The sequence below is a fragment of the Anoplolepis gracilipes genome, chromosome 13 (genome assembly GCF_047496725.1).
Source record: "Anoplolepis gracilipes chromosome 13, ASM4749672v1, whole genome shotgun sequence".
NCBI lineage: Eukaryota > Metazoa > Arthropoda > Insecta > Hymenoptera > Formicidae > Anoplolepis > Anoplolepis gracilipes.
In genome coordinates this window covers 10385055-10412500 of record NC_132982.1, presented here as the reverse complement: position 1 = coordinate 10412500, position 27446 = coordinate 10385055, and the positions used below count along the sequence as shown (strand labels likewise).

The window sequence follows — 27446 nt, the reverse complement described above, 5'->3', positions numbered from 1 at the left end:
GAGAATGCTACGCAGGACATAAGAAATTCCACTCCATTTTTCCATTGACCTCGCTCCTTATTGTTTTTCTCTATCACATCTTCTTCCTTAATCGACATTATAAAATCAGTAAGCAGAATTTCGAAAAATTTCGCAAAAGAATAATCATAAAACATGCCAATTTATGCAAGTACTATTAAACTTACTCTATTTTCAAACTCGTTTTTGTCGGCTGACAAGACGGATGGTTGAAATATTGTTCGGCCCATATCAATGACGTAACTCTGACAATGAGCAATTAATTGTTTTGTTATCCGAGGACTTTTTTTCCACAATACAGATACCGTTGCGCGACCATAACATATAAATTACTTATGCTCTTTGATTGTAACATTGTATATAATCAAATTGCTCTTAAAAAATTATATAATACTCTCTTATATGTTATACCGTGTTGTTTACAATGTGATATGATATGATATCAAAGATATAGTGTTGGCTATCTGAATAGTTTAATGTGTTGCAATTATTTCAATAAATATATATATATATATATATATATATATATATATATATATATATAAAAATGAGAGAGTAAACTGAAAACACATATATACATACGTACTCAAATAATAAACGTATATGTACATTCCGCAAACATTCGCGATTATCCGCACAAATAGGATTACATCGACATTATATACAGATAAAGATTGATCATATAAATTAATGCCAAGTATTAGAAATTATCTTTTTGTTTGTAAGAAATTTAAAATTTTCAGTTCTGACATAATATTGTTTATGATGCGCGTGTTAAAGAACTGGCACATTTTCCAAATTTTGTACATTAAAATATTACAAAAGGTATTATTTATTTTTTATTTTAATATTGTACATAATTAAAATTAAAACTATATAAAGAGTATAGATACATGTAAAAATATACAAATATATATATATACACATATACATATAATATTTGTTAAAAAATTTTAAACTTTCCAATTAATATATTTCATCTTACACGTTTTTGTTGTTATAATATTATAATATAGGATAAGTATAATATATTGGACATCTTTTCTCCAAATTTATTAGTTACTTCTCGTAACAATAATTTTCTTTTTATTCGTATATTTTTCACACCTTATCGATTACCCTAATCGATAGTAAAATTATATAACTTATAATCTTATAATTAATAATAGTATATATATATATATATATATATATATATATATATATATTGATTTATTTGCAAGAATTAGATGTATATACAAACCTTTGTGCGTTCCATATTGTAAGTTGTTTTAACTTGTTGTGGCGACAAAACGCAGTCAATTCTTATTCGCGCGATATTATATCCACTGCTTAACTTTATTTTTCAAAATTCTGCATGCGTCTTAGCCAGTCAGTAGGCTTTGATAGACTGCTTAAGGAATACGTGCAACGTGAATTCGCATATGTACATATAGCAATCTGTACGCGCAATCCTTTCCGTCAGATTAAAGCGCGCGCACGATTTAATCAAAGTAATCAGGCTCAATAAAACTTTTACATCTTTCTCTTTTTTTCCCCTTTTTTCCCTGTTAATGCTCTTCCATTTTGTTACATCTTTTATTTATTTGTTTGTTTGTCTTTTTTGCTTAAATTTTTACACATGATATATGTGCAATAATAACTTGTTGTGGATGTATTATATAACGAAAAAAAAATCTCTTCTCTTTTCATTCTATTTAACTTGTAAAGGTTAATTATCTATTTTGCCGATATATAATTTTATTAGCGAAAAATTTATATTTTTAATATATTTTTTTCCGGCAATTATAAAGGAGATGAATATTAACAGAAAGTGTCTTTATTTAACCAAATAGTTTTTTTTTTTTTTTTCTTTTTTCAAGAAAAAGGTAAAATGAATTTTTTGCAAAATTATCGATACAGCAAAAAAGAAACAATATTATGAAACATGGATGCGCGAATGCGCATTGGAAAAATCTTTTTACGGAAATAATAAAAAATGATTTTTTAGTAGATGATATAATAAAATTTTACGCTATACCGCATACACCATACTGTCTGCTTAAATATTCTCACACCTGTTACAGTTTTGTTCACACAAAATGACTAATCCGAATGGCATTCTATAACAGACGGATCAAACGTAAACGGGAATTAATTCCCGTCATTTTTACCTTCCCGTAATTCTTTATCATTGCAAGATAATATATAATTATATAAAATCTTGATTAATATACAATTATCCAATACAATAACAAATTATAATATTGTAGTATAGAATCTCTTACACAATTGATAATTGTAATTTATTTTTTATCTCGATAAATTTTACTTGTTTATTTGTACTTGGAGGATGAAGAAAGTTATAAAGGATAAAGTCAGTTGAACAGAATATAATGAATCAAATGAATTAAATATTACAAATTTTACATCAAATTAATCTGTCAAGATTTGTAAGTTTTATTTCATTTTTACTACCTTGTTATATTCTACATTATATTTACATTTGTAATTTAAATAAATGGACAACTCAATATATACTATATATACTATAATAGTATATATATAGTATATATACTATAATAGTATACTATATATACTATAATAGTATATATTGAGGTATAGTACAATTATCAATTGTGTAAGAGAAGTTTTAGAGAAGAATATATGAGATATAAAAACAATCGAACGGATTTTTAAAACGTATATGGTATGGTATATATTTAATTCAATACTAGTTTTTAATTTATAGTATAATAAGCTAGTACAATTTTGACCATGTACGTACATGTAGAGAAAAACAAAGTCAAAGGACAAATTATACATTTAAAGTTAAAATTTATAAACAAGATTGTCCAGATCACTTACGTAAAGTGATCGCGGTGACTCGTAATTACACGCATAATTAGTAAACGGTAACATTATGTATAATACATACACAATGTATTCGCGTTCAATTGTAATTGAAAAAGTGAAATCAAACGACATGATTCATAGCGTTAATTATAGTCCAGCCAGCATATTATACCGCGGTCGTAATTTCAACATTCGTGTGGGCAGACTTTCTGGTCTCGTTCTAGCTCTACTTCAATATTCTGTGCTACACAGTTGAAAAATTTTTATTAAATTTAACACATATCGCATGTACCAAACTCTCCACAGAATGGTTAAAATGTTAGGCATATGTGTTAAATATTGTAGTAACATTAATATTATGTTATATTTAAACATAAAAATAAATGTAAATTTTTCATTGTTTTTTATTACTTGACATAAGTTTTGCATAAAAATTTAACGAAAAAATAATGTTAATGTAACATGCTATATGTATGGTATATGTTATACATATGTATATAAAATGATGATATTAACAGTCACTCTTATATATATTATAGAAGATAATAAACTTATTTTTTTCTATAAATTTTAGCACATATATCCTGTCACTAATAATACGGAACATATTTATTGTATAAAATTAAAAATACACAAAATACGAAAAAGTGTATTTTTGTACATTGTATTATTTTTATACTCTTTTTCAGTTATTTTATTAATTTAACACTCTTTAGTTGAATAAATAAATGAAATCAACTCTTTAGTTGATTAACAAAATAGCAATCTGTTAAATTAACAACAGTAAATGTATTAAATTTTAACGTAAAAATTTTTAACAAGAAAACGCAAATTTTCCAACTGTGTAAGATATCTTTAAAAATATCTTATCTTGAAAAATTTAAGCTAAGATGCACATCCGTGTAAAATCTAATATGATTTTATATATACATATACAGTGCATATACAATATGTACATATACCATATGTATATGCCAAATGTAATAAATAAATAATTTGTAAAAAAGGTATAAAACACATTATATACATATATATAAAATATGTATATAAACGCATACAACACACACACACACAAACACAGTTTAAAAAAATAAATGATTTATTTTTTCTATTACAATACATTTTTTTTATGCTAGTGAATAGACAGTATAAAGACTCACAGCATCGAATTAAGAAGAAATGAAAGAATAAATAAAACTTGGTTTTTTTTTATTTAAAAAACATCTTCATTAACCCGCCTTGAACTCTTAATTTCTTCTCCGTCATAAAGGCTTCCCATTCTCTATGTATCTTCGGATTCTTAGGTCCCCATTTATTTTGGTCAGGTCGAAATGCCGCTTTGACAGACTATAATATGTTTTAGAATTTCAGTTTCATTTTGAATTTATTTATCTTTGAAAAAAAAAAAAAAAAAAAAAATATATATATATATATATATATATATATATATATGTATATGTATATATATGTATATTGTATATCAGGGTTGGGGGAGGGGGGAGGGGGAGTAACGCCGTTATCGATACCGTTACCGCTACCTTATCTTTTCGGTAAGGATCGATACTTTTTTCTGTAACGATAACAGTAACATCGTTACATTTTTGACAGTAACGACGTTAACCGTTACTTTTCTTATCGTTACTTTAGTTATCACGATATTCGATAGATTCGCCCGTTGGTCGCGACATACACCTACATATATATGCATATGTATATATTATAATATAAATTTCTTTTCTTTTTCAGATACCTACTTCCGTAAAGGACGACATTCTGTTTGTGATAATTTTTTGACCGATCCACCACACTATAGGAGATATACCTAAAGCCAGCAGAAACCATCCTATTCCTACAAAAAAATAGAAAGGCAAGAATATCATAATTTTATTATGCGATGCCATTAAGCGCGATAATGATTTTTAAGCCTACTTTAGACAATTTATATAATACAATATAATAACTCGCGACAAAAGTTCTCTCTGACATTATACCTATATTGTGTTTGCGGTGCAATGTTGAAAGCATTTAATTAAAAATAATTAAACACAGCATAAAGTTGTAGGTAGAGTTTTATCGTCCAAAGTGGGCTTAAGATTTACTGACGAAAAAAGTTTTACTGACCGTAAGCATAATCGGGCAATCGTACACCGTTGTATAGAAGCGGCTGGTAAGTTGCGCAAGTATAGATGAGTATGACGATCATGAGCAAGGGTGTGATTAAAAGCCAACATGCTCGCCAATAGAAACCTAGTCTCTTACCCAGCATAAATTCCATATCATCGAGGAAATTTGATAGACCGTATACCCAGAAGATAGTTATCATCTGGAGAACGCCGACAATTATTGCCACAAAAGTTCCCCCGTAGTAATCGACCAATGTTATAAACCATTGACCGCCCTGCGTGTCATCATCGATTAGCGTGTATGTGTATAATTGACGTTTAATATTAAATTCTAACATGTAATCAGGTTAAAATTTTATCAAAAATGTCATTCTGCCGTAATTCTTTTTTTCTTTATATAAAATAAGAAATGCAAGTCCCGCAGACCGATTAAATGTACAATAATGTATTTACCATTACATATGGTGTGTATATATATATATATATATATATATATATATAAAACAAAATAAAGTCAGTATTAGTAGGTATTAAGTAAAACTCAATATCTGGCATAAAAACTGAAATTTTGCATTGCTCGAATGTAGGCTTACTTGATCAGTTAGATCAAGTCAATGCCAAAAGTTTATAAAAAAAAAAAAAAAAAAAAAAAAAAAAAAAAGTGATACACGAGAGCGAGATTTAATTTACGTACCGGAGTAACGTAAACGAGGCTGACGATGTATCCGAAGGAGGTGACGCAAAGCACCGCTAACCATTGCTTCATTCTGGGCAAATGATCGCGAAAGACATTAAATACAGCGCCGCACAACGCGACAGCGCTTCCTACACCTAGGACAAATAGCATGACGAAAAACAGTACGGAAAACAGCTGCGGTACAAAAGTGAACCGCGATAGAGCGTCCGGATATGAGATGAAGGCTAATCCGATGCCGCCGCGTACCACCTTGGCGATATCCGTCGTGCCCATCTCGTGAGCCAGATTACCGAGAATTCCAAAAATCGTGCAACCAGCCATCAAGCTGGTGAACGTATCCAACGTTGTTACTATCATTACATCTCTGAAATCAATGATAATGATCGGTTAGGTTTTCAACGAATCTTGTAAAATGTAAAAAATGGACTAGAATACTAGAAGAATATGTAAACAACGCGAGATATGAAAACTTGAGAAATATAATAACGACAATGACAATGACAATGATACAATACATTTCGGACATAGAAATAAATTTATAAGTTTAAAAATGAACAATTTTTCAACAGGAATTTTGAGAATAATGATATAAGTAATATCTAAATCAGCTAATGTACAATAATATTTATGATTTAAAATGATTTTAAACATACGCATAATAATTACATCAAATTATTTATTTTTGAATATAAATATTATGGTATATAGTATATTAATCCCTCCTCCTTTTCTCTTTTTCTCTTTTTCTCTTTTTCTCTTTTTCTTTCTCTCTATATTATTGCGTCCTATATTAAAAATTTGATCGCTTATATATAAGGTATAATATAAATATGTGTATGTACACAGCATGCACAGCATACACAGCATATATAACGGCTAACGATAGAATGTATAAAGAGAGAAAAAAAAAAAAAAAAAAAAAGAGAGATTTCAAATAGAGAATTCGGAAAATTCAAAAGATGTAATGTGACATTTTTTACCTGTCCACCCTGTGTCCGAAATTGTTATAAGACGAATAGTTGATGATTGGACCGAAGCAGACCGATAATGAGAAGAAACACTGCGTGATGGCGGCGTACCAGACGTTAGGCTTCCATAAAGCATCCCATTTCGGTGTGACGAAGAAAAGTATGCCATCGACGGCACCGTCAAGGGTGATGGCTCTGATCAACAGAGCCGTCATTACGACGTAAGGGAATAATGCGAGAAAGTAAACGACTTTACCCGTACTCTTGACGCCGCGAAATAACACTCCAAAGATACAGGCCCAACTAAGAAATAGACATATCGACAGTTGCCAGGATGGCGCACCGATACCGCTCTCGATCGAATCGTATTCCTGCAACACCACTTTCCTGAAAATCACAAGAATCATTAGATATGAGAATTTCAGAAATAAATCTTTCTCTCGCAACATTTCAAAGAGTTAAGTTTTTTTTTTTTTTTTTTACTCCTTTACCTGAAATACAACTCCGCGGAACTTTGAACGGTGACGTTAGTCTCGAGGATACTGTTGTTCGAGGTAGCATCGATACAGTAATTTTGCCATTCCTTGTGACAAACCGACCATGGTAATTCAGACTGCAAGCTCATTGCCAAGTAATACAAGGTCAATGCCATCAAGGCACAGTAATATGAAACGACGCTGAACGCGGCAAAGGCTTGCGAATATCCTAAACCTAAAAGCAGATCTCCATATGTGTTATATAATAATTATTAACAGACTTCTTTATACAGACTTTGCAGACTTAAAGGGCATAACTTTTACTTGAAAAATTCACAGACAAATCTATTGTAAAAATAATTTTTCAATGCATAAAACAAATCTTTGTATATAATATTCTTAGTATTATTGTTAGTATTGTATTTTTCATCGCAAATCTTTTCCTCTTGTTCCAATCGTCAATCATTTTTTTAGAGAGAGATTTTAAAAAATTAACTCGCAATTAATCAAACAAATCTGTATTTTATGACCTCATACAAGTGTTTAATTAATCTTACAAGGAACAAAAATAAAAGCGCTTCTATTTTACTTTGGCGATGAGACAAATCATCTCACCCTTCATGGCTGGCGTCATGTACCATGTTTTCACGCAGGATCTGTTGGTAAATTGTCCCAGCAATGCTTCCAAGAGGTAAAATGGTTTTCCGACCAAAATCAACACTATAATGTAGGGTATCAGAAAGGCACCACCACCGTTCTCATACGCGGTGAATGGAAATCTCCACACATTTCCTAATCCAACAGAAGTGGCTATACAAGCCATTAGAAATTCCATTCTCCCTCCCCATTCAGTTCTATTAGCGACCTCCTGCACAAATTTGTGTATTGTTATATAAATTTACAATTATACGTGTATTTTTCTTTCTATCGTCTAAACTTTACGTAACATGACATAATATAGATACGTTATATATACATATATACAATATATACAATATATACATACACATACATATATATATATATATATATATATATATATATATATATATATATATATACATACGTATACGTATAGTATACGTGCATGTAACGTAGATGTATGTACATATGTATGTACATACATACGATACGTACTGAATTTTCAGAATGCTCCTCCTTGTCAAGATGCGTCGCTGTCTTATAATCGGGTGGAACATTTTCATGAGAGTCGAAACCGTCCAATTGAAACGCATCATTAGTATATCCATCATTTTGTTTCTAAAAAAACAATTTGAGATATTTTAGTAAATTTAATAAGAAAAGGCGTTAACTTGGTGTTACACGTAAAAAATATCTTACATAAATGCCATCTTCTATCTTTTCCACTTTTGTCATTGTAAGTTACGCAAAAAGATATAATAAAAAAAAAAAAAAAAAAAAAAAAACAAGAGAGAAATAAGGTGTCAATCTTCAAGAAATATTAAAGTCTTCGACGAAGGAAGAATGTTAATTTAACGTGGGCGAAAAACTGCCTTGGACCTTTTTTATTGATAATTATCAAGTCGACCAGGATTCGACCAGGCTGACAATCACTTTCAGCGACTACTAGCAATCTTTATCCTATCTTCACTCGTGAATACTTTGCGATAAGATACTGGCGATTCAAATTAATAATTTCATAATGTTTTATCTGAAAGAAATTGCAATTTACAATTTTTTACAATTTACATTTTATTTTCAGAAAATGCACTTATAAAACTTTGTTAAAGTAGCAGATATACCGTTATCACGACAACGTAGCACTTTTGCTTAAACGCACAATTATTCACTCGCAATTTTAAATTTGGCACACTAATTTTTTTTTTCTTTTCTTTATATTAATCTACGTTTTTTTATAGATTTCTAGATCTTCAAGAAAATTTGGCAGTCGTACGTAAGGTACATAATTAAATAAGAGTCGATAACTAAAAGTCTCCTTGTCCCGGGAAGGTAGCACGATCCGTCTCATCCGTCTCCCTGAGAAACACTTGGGATAATTTCATTTACAAAAACATCTTGGCGCGCGAATCCCCGGTAGACGATAAAGATAAAGATAAAGATATACCGATATGCACTCCTGCATTCTCACGATTCGAGGACGAGATTCTTGAGATCTGTGTCGCTCGTTAGTCGTGGATTGGTCAACAAATCCGCGTCAAGTTGGGTAAAGCTATCCTTTACCGATTAGATATTAGTTCTCCAGTTCACGCACGTCATACGCTTTGGTTTTCATCTCTTCCTCATGATGTAACGAGCACAGTAAACCAGTTTAACAGTATATAAATTCTTTTAAAAATATTTTCAAGCAACTTTGTGCATAAAAACTCGAAACACGCAGATTACAATAATAAGATATCTTTAACTTGAAAAACTGTGTGATAATATATAAGGGACAAGAGAATCAACCATAGAAAGTATCTCGGTATATGCGTAATGCGTATATGTATATATAATATATAATCTTGTAGAAATTATATTATTATTATTATATTAGTGGTTCTTAATTATCAGTTTCAAGATATATAAAATGTAAAATAGTTTTTGATGATTATCGCAGAAATTAATAAATGTACACTTAATTATTCAAGGTACTAGCGTATATAACGTAAGGATTGTTTTATCTTTAATAAGAAAGATTGATACAATAATATAGTAATTATAGAGATAAAATCATAAAGTCACAGCTCACGACATTAAAAGCCGTAAAATGATAACGAAATTGACAGATTATTTCAACTGAGAATTTCAATAATCGTCTAAATTTTATGAATCTTACAATTAGTTTGACAAGCAAAAAAAAAATAAACCGTTCGTGTCCGGTACTGGAAAAAATTGTGCGACATCAAATAATTAATGTTTTCGACATCATGCATCGTATAGAAATTTGCAAAAAAGATGACTAATCGACTTAATCTTTTTACAACGTTTGCTGTAACGCAATACGTTAATATTCGTTATCTTAAAAGATGTTCGGAAAAATATTGTTGGAATTTTTCTATATGAGCGAATAACGTGATAGCGCGATGCGCGCGATACACGCAGCTTCGTAAAAATTTACGACGTTAGCTTGTTCGTAAAAATTTAAGAAACCCAACATAACATGAGTTCATAAGCAAGGTGAAACGCAAATTATTTAGACACTTTATACACATATATATATATATATATATATATATATATATGTAAACATGATGAGTAAATTGATCAGTCAATTAACAAAATGTATAGCTCCAGAGAATTTCTTGCGAGACACTTTGTTTTTCTTGAAAAGAATCTTTTCTACTATGGCTATACTTTTACAACATTATCAAGTATAACTCGCCCAAGTATTAAATAGTCTATACATATATATATATATATATATATATATATATATATATATATTTGTAAACTGATTTGCGAAATGACTGACGAATGTATAAATAGCGACTAGGCAGACAATGCTATTAATGTCTCTTTTGATACACAACAAATTTTGCATTTATATGGAAACTATGTGTAAATAGCGATTATATTTTTATAATTGTAAAAGAAAAAAAGAGGAGAAATGACCTTAGTGATCTAAGAAAAAGCCATATTACTGATATATTAAATTTTATTTTATATTTATATTCAATATTGTTAATGATTATGTGATTTCTTTTTTATTTCCGGCACTAGCGCTATCGCGCAATTGACAAATATGTATGTACAGATATATACAGGTATGTGTAATATTTATATCAACTTGCATAAAAGTACAACAACTTTTGCAAATGCAAGTACAACTCTATACTATCGTATACCGTACAAGGTCCACCTTTACATAGATGCATAATAATAATGACAACCACACCTGTAGGATATGCTAGAGTGAGCAAATAGAATTGCGTCTTATTCTGAATCATATTACATACATCGAAGAAACATAAATCCACACAAATACCTGTATGATAATCAGTTTTTTTTAATTAATTAAAGATTTCATTAATACTACTAACTATAGTCTTTGCTAATCCTAACTAAAAATTAATTAAAGTCAATGTAATAATATTCTGCAATACGATGTGTGTGTGTGTGTGTGTGTGTGTGTGTGTGTGTGTGTAAATATATATATATATATATATATATATATATAGAGAGAGAGAGAGAGAGAGAGAGAGAGAGAATATATAATATAAAAATTGTTATATAAAAATTTTAAATATTCTATCAAGGATACGATGCATAAAATTGTGCAAACAAAAATGTGACTGTCGTTTCGATTCGATTCGCGATAACATTGTGAAATTTTTTATTTATATTTTCCTTCGTATGTGTGAAATGACAGGCCGAAAAAATCATATATAATTGCATAAAACAAAATAAAGGTTTAAATCTTTTTGAGAATGATCGATAAACGTTACGATCAATGATGGACAATCTGGGTGACATTTATTATCTAGTACAATTGATTGGTCAGCAAATTTTGATATTTCTACAAGTACGTTCCTGTTTTTCATTTAACCTATTTCTACTTGACAACGCGATAGAGCGAGATATTCTTAATTAATTGATTAATATTTATGTCGATTTATTGCATACTTTTTATATTTCGATTACCTAACGAATGTCGGCAAATTTTTCCCAACTCTTATCTCTTGCTACTTTTATAACTTTTACAACTTTATTCATAGGACTTTATTTTCCGCGAATTTACGTGCGCGTTCACGTCAGCGAAAGATACTTTTGATAACGCAAATTCGAAGATCTTAGACGACGCGCCGCAACATTCCGCCATCGACTTTTTCGTACTTTTCACTGTTTGTGGCCTTCTCTTTACGTTTATGATTCTGTCTGCTCCCAAGATCGAGGCGTCGAATCATGATATCTGTAACATTGAGACGTAAGTTTTCGAAAAATAATAACATTTTTATTTATTAAATTAATTTTATTTGTAATAATTTTATTATAAAAGTGTGTGCGTGCGTGCGTGCGTGCGTGCGTGCGTGCGTGCGTGCGTGCGTGCGTGCGTGCGTGCGTGCGTGCGTGCGTGCGTGCGTGCGTGCGTGCGTGCGTGCGTGCGTGCGTGCGTGCGTGCGTGCGTGCGTGCGTGCGTGCGTGCGTGCGTGCGTGCGTGCGTGCGTGCGTGCGTGCGTGCGTGCGTGCGTGTGTGTGTGTGTGTGTGAGAGAGAGAGAGAGAAAGAGAGATGATAGAGATTCAATTAAAATTTTTTCTAATTTTTCTTAAACTCAGGATTTCTACGACTTTCGAAAATAATTCGCCGCCTCTTTGGTACTCGAAAGCTGCAAACTTGAACTTCATAAATTACTTCCATGCTTACAACTCGATCAATCTATCGCGCGACATGATTCTTAAGGAGCAAAACATCTCGCATTCGGCTTTTTCAAAATGCAAAATGTCATTGCGTAAGGATTGATCTCTTTCCTTGTAAAAAACAAAATTATTTCTTTTACACGTTTTAATTTCCGTTTGTGATATAAAATATAAAAAAATATATATTCTGTCTCTTCAATTTCTTCTTTTGATTTCTTATAAAAATGCTTATAATAATGCGATAAAGTTTTATTTTCGACATTTTGTTACACAAATCTTGATATTTACAAATGTACGATGCGTAGTCGTACGAATGTTATTGTAATAAAAAATATTTGTTAGAAATCTACTCAATTGTTAAGCTAATCTTTTCTTTCTCTTTTTAGGATCGAAAACCTCAAACAGCGTACGCTCTATCCATTCTCAACATTCTCAGAAAACGCAAATGAATTATCCTACTTCTCAAACGATAGTTCGGGAATGGTTGATAAGACGCACCAGAAGTGGTCATGTCTATGGGAAATATCCGATATAAAACAAAAATAAAAGAGGGAAACAATCGCATTTAAAATAAAATGCTGATATTGAAGTCAAAACAAAGAAATTTGTTATATGTATGTAAGAGTAATTCGTCGCAACTGATTTAAGACGAATATCATCCTTTTTGCGCGAGATGGATGTGTGTGTGTGCGTGTGTGTGCGTGTGTGTGTGTGGTCCTGTGTGTGTCTCCTAATTTTAACAACTAAAAATTTTGTTAACACTATATTATAATTACAGCACATTTTTTTTGATAATTTTAACTATTTTTTTTTGTTATAATTTACATCATTCTTTTACCGGCACGATACGCTGTGCCTTCATATTGCGACATTGTCTTTTATATTTTTATTAATCTCGCCATGTTGTATCGGTGGATGTACCATCTGTATACGGAATTATAAACGTGTGTGTATATATATATATATATATATATATATATCACATATGTACGCATATTTGCGATCGGCTTATGACAAACGTTAATAAATGTTTTATTACCGAGAGTTTTTACTGATTGCTTCTACGTTTCAATGACGATTAATTCTTTCGGCGTATACGTTATCGGTAGATAACGACATGTGCAAGCTTTAATCGCTCAACAATTTATTGCACTTGTCTGTATTGTCTGTCATAAAATGGAAGCTAGCTTTATCATTGCGGACACAGTGTGTGTCTTTTGATGGATTATGTGGGTTATGTATAAAATTCGATAAAACGATTGATACGGCCATTGGTGTCAGCGATAAAGAATGTGACAGGAAAATTTTTTCAAAACAGCTAGAATCTCTTGTTTTTACTGACAAATCAATATCACTTACTTTTACGTAAAGATAAAAGAGAGATTATATAAATAAAAAATATATAAATCCCACAAATACGTAAACATATGATATAGAAAGATATTACATAATATGTGATATTGCACATGTGCAGATTATTCGCTATTGCAGAATATAAATGTTAATTGATTCACATTATAATAAATTGTCGTGATTAATTACGATCGGTATGCGCAGACACGTATTTGTTATTTATAATTTATATCATCTGTGGTTAGATGAGAGAAATGCAGTATCTATAATAATTCATGTGTGCATTTCGTTAGATCATTTCACAAAACGAGAGAAATATTTTGATAAGACGAATATAATGAATACATAAATTATTTGGAATTCAAGAGAATAATTAAGACACAGAGATGATGAAAGTTCTGTATCAAAAAAAAGAGTCACGTATAATTTGTATGCAATATTGTAATATCTATAATAATATATAAGTAATAGACATGTAAATATATATTTAAAACATATTTTACGCGAAGGACATGCCATACGTATTTTTACGCGCATACTTTACGCATCTGTATTATTAATTTATTTATTAGATATGTACATATATTTATAATCGAATTGAACCATTATTTATTATTTTATATAGTAAATTGTAAAGAATGTAAAGAAAAAGAAAGAGTGAGTGAGTGAGTGAGTGAATGAGAGAGAGAGAGAGAGGGGAGGGGGAGGGGGGAGAGGGGGGAGAGGGAGAGAGAGAGAGAGAGAGAGAGAGAGAGAGAGAGAGAGAGAGAGAGAGAGAGAGAGAGAGAGAGAGAGAGAGAGAGAGAGAGAGAGAGAGAGATCTACATAAACATATGCGGGCTTATATATACCTAGTGCTTATATTTCTCAGCACCTAATGCTTCGATCGATAAAACTATGGCAACGTTAGGAAGACAAATCCCTACCATAACACTGTCAACTGTCAACGAGACTTTATAGAATAAAGTATGCTTTTTTCTTTTTCACCGTAATTTAGCAATACTTAGTACATTTACGTAGGTTGAGATTGAGACAAGATCAATTGTGCTCTGGTCTATCCCACGCTCGTCACCATACAGACTCTGAAAGCGATCGTCGAAGGACGCGTCGATGGATATTTTTCGACGCAAAGCATGGACGTCAAGGATAGCAGCGATGAAGAGGACGAGAGAACGCGTGATATCCCGGCGTTCAGTAAATTTGATGAAACCATTGTGGTACGCAACGCTGAGGAGATTAAAAGCCCCGTAAACCATAGACCAGTGAGTTCCAGGAAAACCAGGAAGAACGATTCCTCGAACATGTTGGAGGACAACTCGCCACGTGGCAGGAAACATGAATTTAGAAGGTAACCGCGATGTGAAAAAATTGCTTAGGCGGAAATTATTAATGCCGGTAATGATAAATTAGTAAATGTGCGGATTCTATACTGCGTGTAATTATTTTGCAAAGCGACTTTTCTCTTTCTTCAATATATGTAAATATATATAAATATATATTGTATATATAGTGTATTATGCACACGTGTATTTATAAATGAAAAATATAAATTTAAATTTACATTTATATATATATATATATATATATATATATATATATATATATATATATATAGTTATAGATTTTAAAATTTACATTTATGTACATATATTCTTTAAAAAAACTTGAGAGTATATATCGTATATCGAACAAATAGATACTCGAGCAACGAAGTCGGCTTCGAGAAATCGCTCGGCAGCGATCCTTCGGATAGTGAGGAGAGCGATGATGATGATATACAGGGCACCGATGTAGCAAAGCCGATTGATCTGTACGATCCCAAGGAATTCGAGAATCTGGAAGCATCGACGGAAGTCAAAGAACTGTTTCATAATATAATGAGGCAAGTGCGGATGACTCTAGTCGCGATCTTTTTTTTTAATATGTTCTACTATTAAAATTTATCCCGTTTGTTTTTCTATTATAAAATAATAATAATAATAATAATAATAATAATAAATTGTAAATAGAAAATTAATAACTTAACAGAACGAATAAATTCAGAAAAAGAATTCTTTTTAAAGAGCCATACTTATATATATAATATATTTTGTTCTTCTCGATCAAATAACTTATCTCATTGATCTGTTATTAGATACACACCGCAGAGGATCGAGTTAAATTACAAGCTGATACCATTCATTCCCGATTACATACCGGCAGTCGGCGACATAGACGCCTTCATAAAGGTCCCGAGACCCGATGGCATCGAGGATAAGATTGGTCTGACGGTATTGGACGAGCCCTGTACCGAACAATCCGATCCTGCGGTGTTGCATTTGCAACTTCGTAGTCATTCGAGAAGCGCCGGAGCAGCCGCCAGACAGGCAGTCGTCAAAAGGATCGAGGATGCCGAGAGAAATAGCAAGTCCATTGACAAGTGGATCGATGACATGAATCAGCTGCACAGGAGCAAGCATCCACCGGCCGTGCAGCTAAACCGAGCGATGCCAGATATCGATGGTTTGATGCAGCAATGGCCACCACAGGTCGAAGATAAGCTTAATGAGTTGCAATTGGATCTGACGGAGCTTGATTGTACTCTGCCACAGCTGATTGATGTGGTCTGCAATCTTTTGGATATTCCTACGCGAGAGGATGCTAGATTGGAAGCGCTACACACGCTGTTCACGTTGTTCCTGGAAGTTAGAAATGTCGAGAGCCGAAACTTTAATTAACGTTAGAAGCAGAGAAAGAAAGAAAGATATATGTATACATATCGCTTCTCTATATGTATATTTTTATTTTGTATTAGATTGTAAATAATATATATTTTAAGCGTTAATTTTATTTTCAAGTTTTGATTTTAATGCGACGTAATATACATATATATATATATATATATATATATATATATATATATATATATATATATATATATATATATGTATATAATGCCAGTTGAAAATTTTTTTCACTTGATTGCGTGTAAAAGTAAATATTTTTAGCTTTGACTGAAAAACACACACTTTTGCAATCAAATTTTATATCCTCATTCTCATTTCCTCGGTACCTTTTTAACATTTTGATATTGCTAAGAAAAAAGCGACTTTTCCAGTCCAAAAGTCTATACATATATGTAGATAAGAGATGTATTCATTTTTCGATTATCTAGAATCTAGAAAATCAAACTTACAAATTAGTCCAGATTATAAATTCAGATTTATGAAACAATTGATTGGTTACAGTATCGTTTCTTTTATCGCGTGGAATGCCAATTTTTTTTGCTTATTGTTATTTTTAATAAAAACGGGAGCAAAGCGGTTTATTCGAATAATCTTGATCTTTAAAGTATCGCCATGTCAATTTTTTCAATATGTGGGACGAGGTGGGACGCGTTCGGAAATCTTAAGGCGAACCTTCACGAGCCGCTGAAACCGATCGTTTGAGCGACAAAAAGGATCACGTGACCAAAATTGACGAATTGATATCTTTATTTTTAGTCACGTGATCCTTTTTGTCGCTCAAACAATCCTTTTCAGCGGCTCGTGAAAATTTACCTTTATTCCCAAAAAAATATACATATAGAGTAGCGTTGACTTGACCAATTGGGACAAAGAAATTTTTTCTCCTCTTATCTTGTTCCGATTGGCCAATTCCACAGGTATTATTTTCAAACCTCGACATATATCTGATTCCACTTAAATTTGAAATCTCGAATTCGCGCACATCTCGTTCAATTATAAATTATGTATATATCATATTGCAACGTTCGTAAAATTATTTTATTCTTGTTTTTCACAAAAAAATTAAACAAAAACAGATGATGGACACGAAATAAGCGTTGTGATCGCTTAGTGGAACGCAACTCAAAAAATAACTTATTATTTTGTACATGAACAGGAGGCATATCTGAGATATCTCTGTTAAGAAAAAGTTGTTAGAATTTTCACTCTATGTACTCTACGCATTATATATGAAAAATTAAAATTATGTAGTAGTTGAGTAATAAACATAGTATATATGTATACTTATATACTGTGTAATAAAGTTGAGCGATATATAGTATGAAAGAAAAACGAAAAGAAAAGTTATCAATAACAATAATGTAAATAATAAAGAGAGAAGCGCGGGCATAAAATTATATAAAAATTCATAGTATAGTATGTAATACGTATAAATATACATATGTTACGCATTTATTTTTGAAAAAATATATACATATAAATGGCTATTTAAATGCATTATATTTTATATTATATGGACTATGGACATATCCATAAGATTGAGAAAGAGCGCAAATAGAGAGAGGAACGAGGAACTAAGACCGAAGATCACATTGCTATGATTGGTTACCTACCATGTTTACGCATGTGCAGTTTACTTTTTATCTACACTGATTACTGATTGCGCTACTGTATTATGTTTATGTATATGTATATTTATACACGTACTGTGAATTGTGATTAATGATCAACTAGCGTAAAACGTAATTTTTATCGATTATTTGTGATCATTTGTGAGTAGAGTAAGCTTTTAAGAAATGCGACCAAAAATAAACCTCTAGTTCTTGTCGCGTTAAAAAAACTGTCAAACACGATGAATTCATCAGCGCATAGAACCGACATGGAAAATAATAGAGAAGACGATGATAATCTTGATATATATAACTATGAGGATAGAGAAAGGTTAATCAAGCCGAGAAACAATTTTGCATCGTACTCCGAGAATATCGACGTACGATTTCGAGTGAGTCAAGTTTGACAGTTCCGTAAAAAAAAAAAAAAAAAAAAAAAAAAAAGAATTATTATGTGTCTTATTTGTTACGATTATATCATGTCTTTCTTTTATATCTTGGGCATTCTTTAGAGATTTATGTGAATGTGTTATAAAAGTATAGTAAATTATTATTACTGACACTAAACTGTTTTTAAAAAATATATTTATAGAATATTCTATATTATGTCAATAGAACACCATCGACAATAATGTAGCATGCAGCAGTATAGAGGCTATCTCGAGTCATTCCAGGAGGCTAAATATCGGAGACATAATTCCAGGAGCAACTAATTTCTTATCGACTAATTATGAGGTGATTACCTAATAAAATTAAATTACATTAAATTGTGCAATGATTGCGAGCTGGTATAAAAGTATGCAGTTATATATATTCTCTCTTGCGTATTCTCTCTTATATGTTACTTATACTATCTTATCTTTTTTCCCGTGTACGATAAAACATTTAACAATTTAATTGTATCTTTCGTTTCAGAGCTTGGATTATGATCCGTGTGAAAATTATCTTCTGCAAGACGAAGAAAGGAAGAAGGGGTATAAATTTGTTGTTAGAAAAAATTTTGCCAGATGGTTTATCTTTCTTTTGATCGGAATTTGTACTGCCCTTATAGCGTGCTTTATAGATATATCGATAGAAGAATTATCTAGCCTAAAGTATGGCTGGCTTAAGAAATGTATGTGTCAAGAACATACGTCGTAATATATATTTCATTTGTTTAAATGTAAGCTCAATGATATAATATATGCTCTAAAATAATACACATTTCTTATATCACTGATAGATGTAGACCAATGTGTGGTAGAAGGTTGTATATGGTTACCATATGTGATGTGGCTACTGTTAAATATCGTACCAGTTTTAATAGGTGCCATTCTAGTATCCTACATTGAGCCTGTTGCTGCAGGGAGTGGTATTCCGCAAGTAAAATGTTACTTAAATGGTGTTAAAATACCACGAGTTGTACGTATTAAAACTTTGGCTGTGAAAACTATCGGCGTTATATGCACCGTAGTCGGAGGTTTAGCAGGAGGCAAGGTAAGCAATTTGCTATTGCTTTCCACTTGTTATTTCATATCTCGTGGATTTTCGTGCAGGAAGGTCCTATGATTCATTCTGGCGCTATTGTGGCCGCAGGAATTTCTCAGGGTAAAAGTACTACTTTTAAGAAGGATTTGAAGATATTCAAATATTTTAGAGAAGATCATGAGAAACGAGACTTTGTGTCCGGGGGCGCTGCATCCGGAGTATCAGCGGCTTTCGGAGCGCCAATTGGTAAATATTAATAAATATATATATATATATATAAAAATGCGCTCTAATTTTTTTTTTTCTTTTTAATTTTCTAGGTGGAGTCTTGTTTAGTATAGAAGAAGGGACTAGCTTCTTCAATCAAAGCCTCACATGGAGAACATTTTTTGCCAGTATGATTACCACATTCACTTTAAACGTAGTGTTGAGCACGTATCATGGACACTTGGGAGATCTTTCTTATCCAGGCTTATTGAATCTAGGAAAATTTGAATCGATTCCATATCAAATTTATGAGATTCCTCTGTTTATGATAATGGGCACGTTTGGCGGATTACTCGGCGCTCTTTGGAATCATGTCAATTACAAGATCACTTGTTTTCGTTTGCGATTCGTGACGCAAAAGTGGCTAAAAGTAATTGAAGCTCTTCTGGTAGCGATATTAAGCGCGACAATGGGCTCTTTAATGATATACTTTGTCAATGACTGTAAACCATTAGGTAATGATCCTACCAAGTTTCCAGTTCAAATGTTTTGTGCTAAAGGACAATATAGTGCTGTCGCCTCTTTGTGGTTTCAAACGCCAGAAAGCAGCGTACGATCATTATTTCACGATCCTAAAGGTTAGACTGCATACGATAAACAATAATAAATATAATTAAAAGTGATATATATATATATATATATATATATATATATATATATATATATATATATATATATATATATATATATACACACACACAATATATATATGTGTGTGTGTGCGTGTACACATTTGCAGGATCTCACAATGACATAACGCTGGCTATCTTTGTCATTTTATATTTCTTTCTTGCTGCTGCTACTTTCGGCCTATCAATGTCGAGTGGCCTCTTCATTCCATCTCTGTTGATTGGATCCGCATGGGGTAGATTAATTGGGTCGGCCCTATCGAGGATTTGTCCAGATTGTGTAAGAAAAAATTATAAATTAAAAATGTTGACGCGTATGTAAAATTAAATACTGATTGTGTTACGTTGTGTATGATTTTATTTTTTATAGGAAGTATTAGATCCTGGCAAATACGCTTTATTAGGTGCTGCCGCACAGTTAGGAGGGGTAGTTAGAATGACGATAAGCTTAACCGCGATCTTGATAGAAGCGACACAAGGAATATCTTTCGGTTTACCTGTCATAATAGTTCTTATAATGGCTAAATGGGTTGGCGATTTCTTTAATGAGGCAGGTATTACTGTGCACGTACATACATGTATGCGTGCACATACATACGTACACACATAAACGGGCTCGCGCATTTCAATTATATATATATATATATATATATATATATATATATATATATATATATATATATATATTTTTAATATCATGCTAAAATATATTTACTTTTTAGGGAATTTACGATATTCACACGCAAATGGCTGGCATTCCATTACTTGCATGGGAATCGCCACCACTGTCAAACAATATTTATGCAAGTGAGATAATGAGTCATCCAATAGTTGCTCTAAAGACTGTCGAAAACGTAGGACATATTGTTGAGCTTTTAAAATGCGTTACATTCAATGGGTTTCCTGTGGTTGATCCACCAAGTAGCGATCAGGTAATATTTGGAATGCTTTTCCAAGCATCATAGCTTTTTACATTTGCTTTTTACTTTAGCTATAGCTATAGCATCTCTTTTCAGGCTGAGATCAATTCTTACGGTCGATTTCGAGGTCTGATATTACGTTCACAGTTAATAGTACTTTTGAAAAATAAAGTATTTAATGAATACGCAGAATTTTGGGAGAAACCTTTAAATATAAAAATGTTTAGAAACGAGTATCCTAGATATCCGACTATCGAGCAAATCGCCATTACCGATGAAGAAAAAACTTATACGATAGACTTGAGACACTTTATGAATCCTTCTCCTTATACAATACAACACGTTAGTATTTTATATATATATATATATATATATATATATATATATGACACTTTACCTTTATGTAATGCACAATCATGTGATATTGTTTATAGTCTGCAACACTGCCAAGGACATTCAGACTCTTTAGAGCATTAGGATTACGTCACGTACCAGTGATAAATGACACAAATGAGGTAGGATCTGTATATTTTTTTTTACCGCAAGATTTACAATTTATTACAATTTTGTGATATATTCTATTTAGGTAATTGGTATTATTACACGAAAAGATGTGGCCAGATTCAGGATATGGAAACATCAAGGAAAAATGGGATTAGATGAACTTTTAATCACAAATAAAATTTAATTAAAAAATTTTTTTTTTACTTTTTTGTACATTTTATCACATTTAAAATTAATTCTCTTAAAGTTTGTTGTAACATTTCATTATTTTTTATTGTGTAAATTTAAAATATTTAGAAAAATTTTATGTACATATATATATATATATATATATATATATATATATACATATAACAGAAATAGACAGTCTTTAATACCATTTAGATTGTATTTTCAAATGTTAAAATTTTAATTATTTACAAACAATTCCCATCCAAGCCATGACCAAAGTTTAAAAAAGAGATATATAGGAAGAATGACTAGTAATAAGAGAAAATAGTATTCGTATGGCGATATATACATGTTAAATATATATATATATATATATATTTTAACTTTAAAATAATCTTTAGTTTTAGACAATACTATTCCATTGAGATAATATATATATTATTTATTCGTGATCTTGGATGTATAATCTGAAACAAAGTATTTCATTGTACAATATGAAAAAATATAATTATTTATTTTTGTTACATTCTCGTGTTATTTTCACGTGTTAAACCTTTTCCACTATGCTCGATTACAGTTTGAATATATACCTTTGCATTTTTAAAATATTTTATGCAAGATTATTCATAAATACATATCAATACCGCAAAAGTGGTAGATTTGTATATCAAACAAATGAAAAGAAAATATAAAAATAAATGATGAAATATATATAATTAATGTATCGAAATATTATAATATATATACAAACATTGTGTTTATACGAATTTTGAAAAAATAGAGAATATCTTGTTGGATGTATCTTTTGTTTCGACACTAATATAAAAATTTCTCAAATCTCTTACAACATGAAAAAAATTGAAAGATATATAAATTATTTAATAATTTAAATTTTTCATTTATTATATATGTGTACAAATCTATTTTCTGTAAAGTATTGACATACATTTATTAAAACCACACGTGCACACACTTACACTCTCTTTCTCTCTCTGTGCAACACGTTTTTAATTTTTTTACATATACATCAAAAGTGTATACGTATATATTTTTACAATACTTACTCTTTTTCCAAATATCATCAGTAACGTACAAAAATATATACGCTATCTCTCCTCTATACATATACATCACTCATATAAATTTCTAATGTAATCCGCTGCCATGTCAAGACTCAAGACAGTAATAATGTACCGCTATATTTTCCATCTCGCTCGAATCTTGCCGTTTCGTCTCACTCATTGTACGATGCCTCGCGGCATCTTGAAACGAACTTGTCTCCTCGACACGAAGCTATCAAATACTTTGTCGCGTGATCGTTTGCGATCGTTGTTTGCTTATACAGAGAATAAATAATCGCTGTACGTTTCAGTAAGTCTTTATCAAAGTATGGTCAAAGACAAACACACACGGTCAAGAATGTCTTCCGATCTCTGAATCTCTTTGACAGGCTGTTCGTCTATTCCGTCTTGGCCATGTCAGATAATATATGTACATATACATGTAGAGTTTCAAGATGTGCGGCTGTCAAAGGACCACAAAGGACAAGTCAAGTCAAGTCAAGTCAGATATAGATATTATATAGAGGCGCGCCGCCGCGGACGGTCAATAGTTTTGCGGGTCGTACGTCGTACGTCGTATGTACACCGTACAGTCCGTACACCTGTCTGTCGTAAAGTTGCAGACGACAAGGAAGGTGGGAAGGGGTTATGGTCAATAAACGCAACCACGTCACACGCAGCCTATCGGCGACGACCCCGCTTGGCCCCTTAAAGTGGCTCCAAACCAAACGCGAAAATCTTACATGTCGGCCGATACAGTCTTTGTGCGTTTATCCGTGGGATAAGTTGGGAAAAGGGCGCGTAGATTGCCGGAAAACGCGGCCTGATAAACGCGATACGTCCGAGGGAGACCGCGAATACGACCGCGAGGTTCGAGGTCCTCGTCTAATCGGCAAATATCTCGCCAGGGTGAGTTGAGTGTGCGTTTCATCGGATCGGCAAATCCGAAATGGCGTCCGCCATTGTTGTCGATCGACGAACGACGAACGACGAATGTTGTTTTGGCGCGACGGGTGACGGATGACGAGGTTAGGAAATAGTGGCGCGGAGAACAGAGGGTGGAGGGCGGAAAGGACGAGAAAGGGAGAGAGTAGGAGACGTCTGTAAACGTAAACTGCGCGGCAGCGAATCGAGAAGACGACGCGACGAGCGACGAGCGACGACGATCGACAATCGACAATGTCGTTCTTAGCTCGGCGTGGCTCACGGCTCACGGCTCACGTGGCTGGCGCTCGGCGCTGCTCGGCTCGACTCGACTCGACTCGGCGCGCACGCGTCCCGAGTCCCCCGATGCGACGGACGCGTCTTCTTTTCGAATCTTTCTCGTTCGCGTCGTCGCCGTCGCACGGGCAATGGAGCTGGGAGGTTACATACGACAACGACGCGTTCGTTGAGAAAGTTTGACCATGTGCGCGTAATCCCGAACGTAGACTCTTCCGTATTACCGCAAAATTCGTCGCCGCGTCGCTCGTCGTTCATTCGCGAAACGGGTTCGCCGTTTGTTACCGTTTTTACTTTTCAATCGGAAAAATCTCCTCGGAAGTATCCTACGTATCGTTAATTCGAGTGATTTTGTCGAAACATATCGAGTTGTACTGTTACGACATTTGACAATAATATCACCAGCTCTTTGGCAATAATCCTCCTTATTATAAATTAAACGGATTGTTTTGATGTTGACATTTGTCTAAACTATATTGGTTTTTCTCTTTTTTTACACGCTATTTTAGCGTATTTACGCTGCCTCTCTCTCTCTCACAAAGAAGGTTGGTTAGGTTTCCTTCGATTAATCACTCGAGCACATTTTATTACCCTCTGTCGTGTAACCTTTCATATATTTATATATAACGCGATTGTTCGTTTCAGGTGGATTCCAGACTGCAGTCTTAAACTTTATTGCTGTTTTTCAAATTCATCGTGGCATGTATGGATAAATAAAATAGATAACTGTAATCGAACTGCCAAATAGATAAAGCAGGAATATCGAATATCGAGTCGCGTGGGTCCCTCGAATGCCCACGTATGCTATTACAGATTCTTTTGTAATTTAATTTACAGAATGCTAAATGGCACAAGAGACATATTCGATGCCACTCGCGTTAGCGCATCGTGCTTAATGGTGTGCCTGGAAAAAATCTTAGTCGGAGACAGTGAAGGAAATGCGAGATTATAGATGTCAGAAAAGGGAGAGGAACGTGCCGTTAGATTGTATACAGCTGTGGAGATAATGAAGAACGCCAGAGCTAAGGAAAGCGAGGAGCAAGCTGCATTGAGGAGAATGCAAGAAGCTCAGCGAATGGCTAGGCATCGTGCGAAAAAAAAACGTTGTCTGGACGAAAATCTTGCGAGAGAGATTTCTAAAATTGCAGAGCTGTCTAAAATGCCCCCTCCGGATCCCGCTACGATAGCCCAAATGTCTGAGATGAATATGAATAAAATATCTGCGGAATTGAAGCAAATGATGGAAAGGGGAAAAGTACCTGAGCATATAGTTCAAATGGCTCAATTGGCAGAGTTTAGCAAAATGAATTCCGAATTAAATAAGATGTCGCAGGACATGGCGAAAAGATACGAGATGGAAAAGATGGCGGAATATGCCAAGACCACGGAGTACATAAAGATGCAGGAGATCGCCAAGATGAGCGAGATGGTAAAACTTTCCGAGATGGCCAAGTATAATGATATTAATAAAATGAACGAAATGATGAAGATGTCGCAAATGGCGAAAATCAACGAGGTACAGAGAATGAATGAATTGGCGAAGCTAAATGAAATGGTAAAAATGACAGAGATGGCCAAATACACGAATAATGACATAACGAAATTGAACGAGATCGCTCAGATCAGCGAGATGGCGAAGGAAATTGCAAAGATGAATGAAAAGACAAAGATGAACGAGATGATGAAGATGCAGACGAGCATGCAGAACGATATCGCGAAAATATCACCGGAGTACTCGAAGATGGCGAGCGAGATGGCCAAGCTGACAGAGCTGGCCAAATTGAACGAGATAACGATCACGAAGCTAAACGATCCACCATCGTTGCCCAAGATGTCGGAGATTCAGCCGCCGCCGCCGCCGCCTCCGCCACCACCGCGTATTCCCGAACCTGTGATCACCGTGCCAAATCCCAGGAATCTACAGAACGTGCAAACTGTACAAGTGGCGCAGGCCAGCCCGTCCAGCATGATTAATTTTCAGGCCGTGCCCGGTCAAAACAATTATGGTAAACTGTTGATGATTATCGAGGAACTCGGCAGAGATATTCGTCTGTCCTATGCGGGCAGCCGCAGCGCTGCCGAGAGGCTGAAGAACGGTATTCAGCAAGCCAGAGTCGCTGTGCGGGATTGTTTGCTAGAGACACAGCACAATGCGCAACAATGATTTGTCGCCTCGATTGATCGAGCTAGCTGGCGATTACAGAGAGTACTTCTAGCCTTTTTCTTTTTATTATTTGACGAGATGTTGCTTTCTACCTATTTCTCGTAATTAGATTTCAACTCTGGATTTACGCGCGACGGCTAACGAGCGACAAGCTACTATATGTATATGTATGCGTGTGTATATATATATATATATATATATATATATATATATATGTATAGATGATACGTATATAGATGGAGCATTTGATTTACGAAATCAAGAATAAAGAATACAAAATTACTGTCTTTACTTTGTCTCGCGATACGGCTCTAAGGTGAAATGCCTTCGCTATATGCTCGATCCATATATGGTATCTCATTCAAACTGTTCGTGATTCATAACTTTCTCTCTACTTTTAAGTTGCAATTTAATACATAGAAAAAAAACACTTTAAATGAAGTATGAATTTGTATACTGTAGAGATCTATAGGTAGATAGATAGATAGAGAGATAGAGATAGAGAGAGAGAGAGAGAGAGAGAGAGAGAGAGAGAGAGAGAGAGAGAGAGATAAAACACAGGAAGAGAGAGAATCTTGATTTATATTTTATAAAACACAAAGAGACAATTATACTGTGGTTTATGTTAAAATCGTCGGGTGAGTACATTGCAAATTTCAGTATACGTTTTCAAGCAAGTAAAGGAAAGAAATATAAGGAAAAGCTTTTCAAACGACGTGTACCTAATGGAAAGTATAATCCCATAAATATATTCCATAAATATATATCGTTAAATAAATAAAAGTTTTGTATACAATATATTGCTCATTTTTCTATTTTACTTGTCACTATAGTTATATTTTTTACAATATATAAGATTGCAAACTGTTTAGATACAATTTTAAGAAATCTGATATATATATAAAAGTAATGATTTGTA

The 27446-nt window shown here is 32.9% G+C and overlaps 6 protein-coding genes and 1 long non-coding RNA gene across 15 annotated transcripts in view; 4 read left to right on the top strand and 3 right to left on the bottom strand.

Annotated features, from left to right (window-relative positions):
- Window positions 1-1431, bottom strand: part of LOC140672633 (sodium-dependent nutrient amino acid transporter 1) — a 6164-nt gene extending 4733 nt beyond the window's left edge. The window contains exons 1-3 of the mRNA XM_072904936.1: window positions 1262-1431; window positions 186-263; window positions 1-86 (exon numbers count right to left, since the gene is read on the bottom strand). The exon at window positions 1-86 is cut by the window's left edge and continues 188 nt beyond it. Of these exons, the coding sequence (XP_072761037.1) occupies window positions 1-86; window positions 186-263; window positions 1262-1276 (179 nt within the window). The 5' untranslated portion in view covers window positions 1277-1431. The remainder of the gene's footprint in view (window positions 87-185; window positions 264-1261) is intronic.
- Window positions 1432-3958: 2527 nt separating this feature from the next.
- Window positions 3959-9329, bottom strand: LOC140672541 (sodium-dependent nutrient amino acid transporter 1). 5 transcript variants are annotated; one of them, XM_072904772.1, is made up of 10 exons: window positions 9204-9329; window positions 8459-8789; window positions 8255-8377; window positions 7733-7985; window positions 7133-7352; window positions 6654-7028; window positions 5671-6037; window positions 4975-5251; window positions 4608-4702; window positions 3959-4200 (listed from the first exon to the last, which is right to left on the bottom strand). In XM_072904772.1, the coding sequence occupies exons 2-10, from the start codon at window positions 8492-8494 to the stop codon at window positions 4063-4065; spliced, it is 1884 nt and encodes a 627-aa protein (XP_072760873.1). In that variant the 5' UTR covers window positions 8495-8789; window positions 9204-9329; the 3' UTR covers window positions 3959-4062. The 5 variants fall into 5 exon arrangements, with proteins under 5 accessions (XP_072760873.1, XP_072760872.1, XP_072760871.1 ...); XM_072904771.1 differs by lacking the exon at window positions 9204-9329 and adding an exon at window positions 8850-9100; XM_072904770.1 differs by lacking the exon at window positions 9204-9329 and adding an exon at window positions 8881-9100.
- A 2141-nt stretch (window positions 9330-11470) lies between these two features.
- On the top strand, window positions 11471-13401 carry LOC140672593 (uncharacterized). Its single transcript, XM_072904876.1, has 4 exons — window positions 11471-11600; window positions 11794-12002; window positions 12354-12526; window positions 12821-13401. The coding sequence occupies exons 1-4, from the start codon at window positions 11529-11531 to the stop codon at window positions 12967-12969; spliced, it is 603 nt and encodes a 200-aa protein (XP_072760977.1). The 5' UTR covers window positions 11471-11528; the 3' UTR covers window positions 12970-13401.
- A 1210-nt stretch (window positions 13402-14611) lies between these two features.
- Window positions 14612-16529, top strand: Ift46 (intraflagellar transport 46). Of its 3 annotated transcripts, none has more exons than XM_072904874.1 (4): window positions 14612-14753; window positions 14808-15135; window positions 15484-15669; window positions 15922-16529. In XM_072904874.1, exons 2-4 carry the CDS (start codon window positions 14921-14923, stop codon window positions 16502-16504), a joined length of 984 nt encoding a protein of 327 aa, XP_072760975.1. In that variant the 5' UTR covers window positions 14612-14753; window positions 14808-14920; the 3' UTR covers window positions 16505-16529. The 3 variants fall into 3 exon arrangements, with proteins under 3 accessions (XP_072760975.1, XP_072760976.1, XP_072760974.1); XM_072904875.1 differs by having other exon boundaries at window positions 14679-14753; window positions 14867-15135; XM_072904873.1 differs by having other exon boundaries at window positions 14742-15135.
- Window positions 16530-18120: 1591 nt separating this feature from the next.
- Window positions 18121-22605, top strand: Clc-b (chloride channel protein 7). Its single transcript, XM_072904255.1, has 12 exons — window positions 18121-18515; window positions 18739-18858; window positions 19039-19237; window positions 19346-19599; window positions 19659-19836; window positions 19911-20435; window positions 20597-20766; window positions 20857-21036; window positions 21209-21418; window positions 21503-21748; window positions 21841-21921; window positions 21993-22605. The coding sequence occupies exons 1-12, from the start codon at window positions 18366-18368 to the stop codon at window positions 22092-22094; spliced, it is 2415 nt and encodes an 804-aa protein (XP_072760356.1). The 5' UTR covers window positions 18121-18365; the 3' UTR covers window positions 22095-22605.
- LOC140672269 (uncharacterized) lies at window positions 22223-23282 on the bottom strand. The gene is made up of 2 exons (XR_012047873.1): window positions 23146-23282; window positions 22223-22548 (listed from the first exon to the last, which is right to left on the bottom strand). It is a non-coding gene; the product is annotated as an uncharacterized lncRNA (long non-coding RNA).
- Window positions 23283-23583: 301 nt separating this feature from the next.
- On the top strand, window positions 23584-27323 carry LOC140672267 (uncharacterized). 3 transcript variants are annotated; one of them, XM_072904258.1, is made up of 3 exons: window positions 23584-24051; window positions 25009-25066; window positions 25201-27323. In XM_072904258.1, exon 3 carries the CDS (start codon window positions 25316-25318, stop codon window positions 26525-26527), a length of 1212 nt encoding a protein of 403 aa, XP_072760359.1. In that variant the 5' UTR covers window positions 23584-24051; window positions 25009-25066; window positions 25201-25315; the 3' UTR covers window positions 26528-27323. The 3 variants fall into 3 exon arrangements, with proteins under 3 accessions (XP_072760359.1, XP_072760358.1, XP_072760357.1); XM_072904257.1 differs by lacking the exon at window positions 23584-24051 and adding an exon at window positions 24415-24908; XM_072904256.1 differs by lacking the exon at window positions 23584-24051 and adding an exon at window positions 24415-24908 and having other exon boundaries at window positions 25009-27323.
- The last annotated feature ends 123 nt before the right edge of the window (window positions 27324-27446 follow it).

What these genes read in the sequence shown, in the direction of transcription:
- LOC140672541 (XM_072904772.1), bottom strand. Translation starts at nt 8,494, where the DNA reads ATGACAAAAGTGGAAAAGATAGAAGATGGCATTTAT. An exon ending in TTCGGACACAGGGTGGACAG is followed by an intron (nt 6,038 to 6,653) that starts GTAAAAAATGTC and finishes CATTGATTTCAG; the next exon opens with AGATGTAATGATAGTAACAA. An exon ending in ATTGCCCGATTATGCTTACG is followed by an intron (nt 4,703 to 4,974) that starts GTCAGTAAAACT and finishes ATTTTTTTGTAG; the next exon opens with GAATAGGATGGTTTCTGCTG.
- LOC140672593 (XM_072904876.1), top strand. Translation starts at nt 11,529, where the DNA reads ATGATGGACAATCTGGGTGACATTTATTATCTAGTACAATTGATTGGT. An exon ending in AAATTTTGATATTTCTACAA is followed by an intron (nt 11,601 to 11,793) that starts GTACGTTCCTGT and finishes CTTTATTCATAG; the next exon opens with GACTTTATTTTCCGCGAATT. An exon ending in GATATCTGTAACATTGAGAC is followed by an intron (nt 12,003 to 12,353) that starts GTAAGTTTTCGA and finishes TCTTAAACTCAG; the next exon opens with GATTTCTACGACTTTCGAAA.
- Ift46 (XM_072904874.1), top strand. Translation starts at nt 14,921, where the DNA reads ATGGACGTCAAGGATAGCAGCGATGAAGAGGACGAGAGAACGCGTGAT. An exon ending in AGGAAACATGAATTTAGAAG is followed by an intron (nt 15,136 to 15,483) that starts GTAACCGCGATG and finishes TCGAACAAATAG; the next exon opens with ATACTCGAGCAACGAAGTCG. An exon ending in CTGTTTCATAATATAATGAG is followed by an intron (nt 15,670 to 15,921) that starts GCAAGTGCGGAT and finishes ATCTGTTATTAG; the next exon opens with ATACACACCGCAGAGGATCG.
- Clc-b (XM_072904255.1), top strand. Translation starts at nt 18,366, where the DNA reads ATGAATTCATCAGCGCATAGAACCGACATGGAAAATAATAGAGAAGAC. An exon ending in GAGGTTTAGCAGGAGGCAAG is followed by an intron (nt 19,600 to 19,658) that starts GTAAGCAATTTG and finishes ATTTTCGTGCAG; the next exon opens with GAAGGTCCTATGATTCATTC. An exon ending in ATTATTTCACGATCCTAAAG is followed by an intron (nt 20,436 to 20,596) that starts GTTAGACTGCAT and finishes ACACATTTGCAG; the next exon opens with GATCTCACAATGACATAACG.
- LOC140672267 (XM_072904258.1), top strand. Translation starts at nt 25,316, where the DNA reads ATGTCAGAAAAGGGAGAGGAACGTGCCGTTAGATTGTATACAGCTGTG.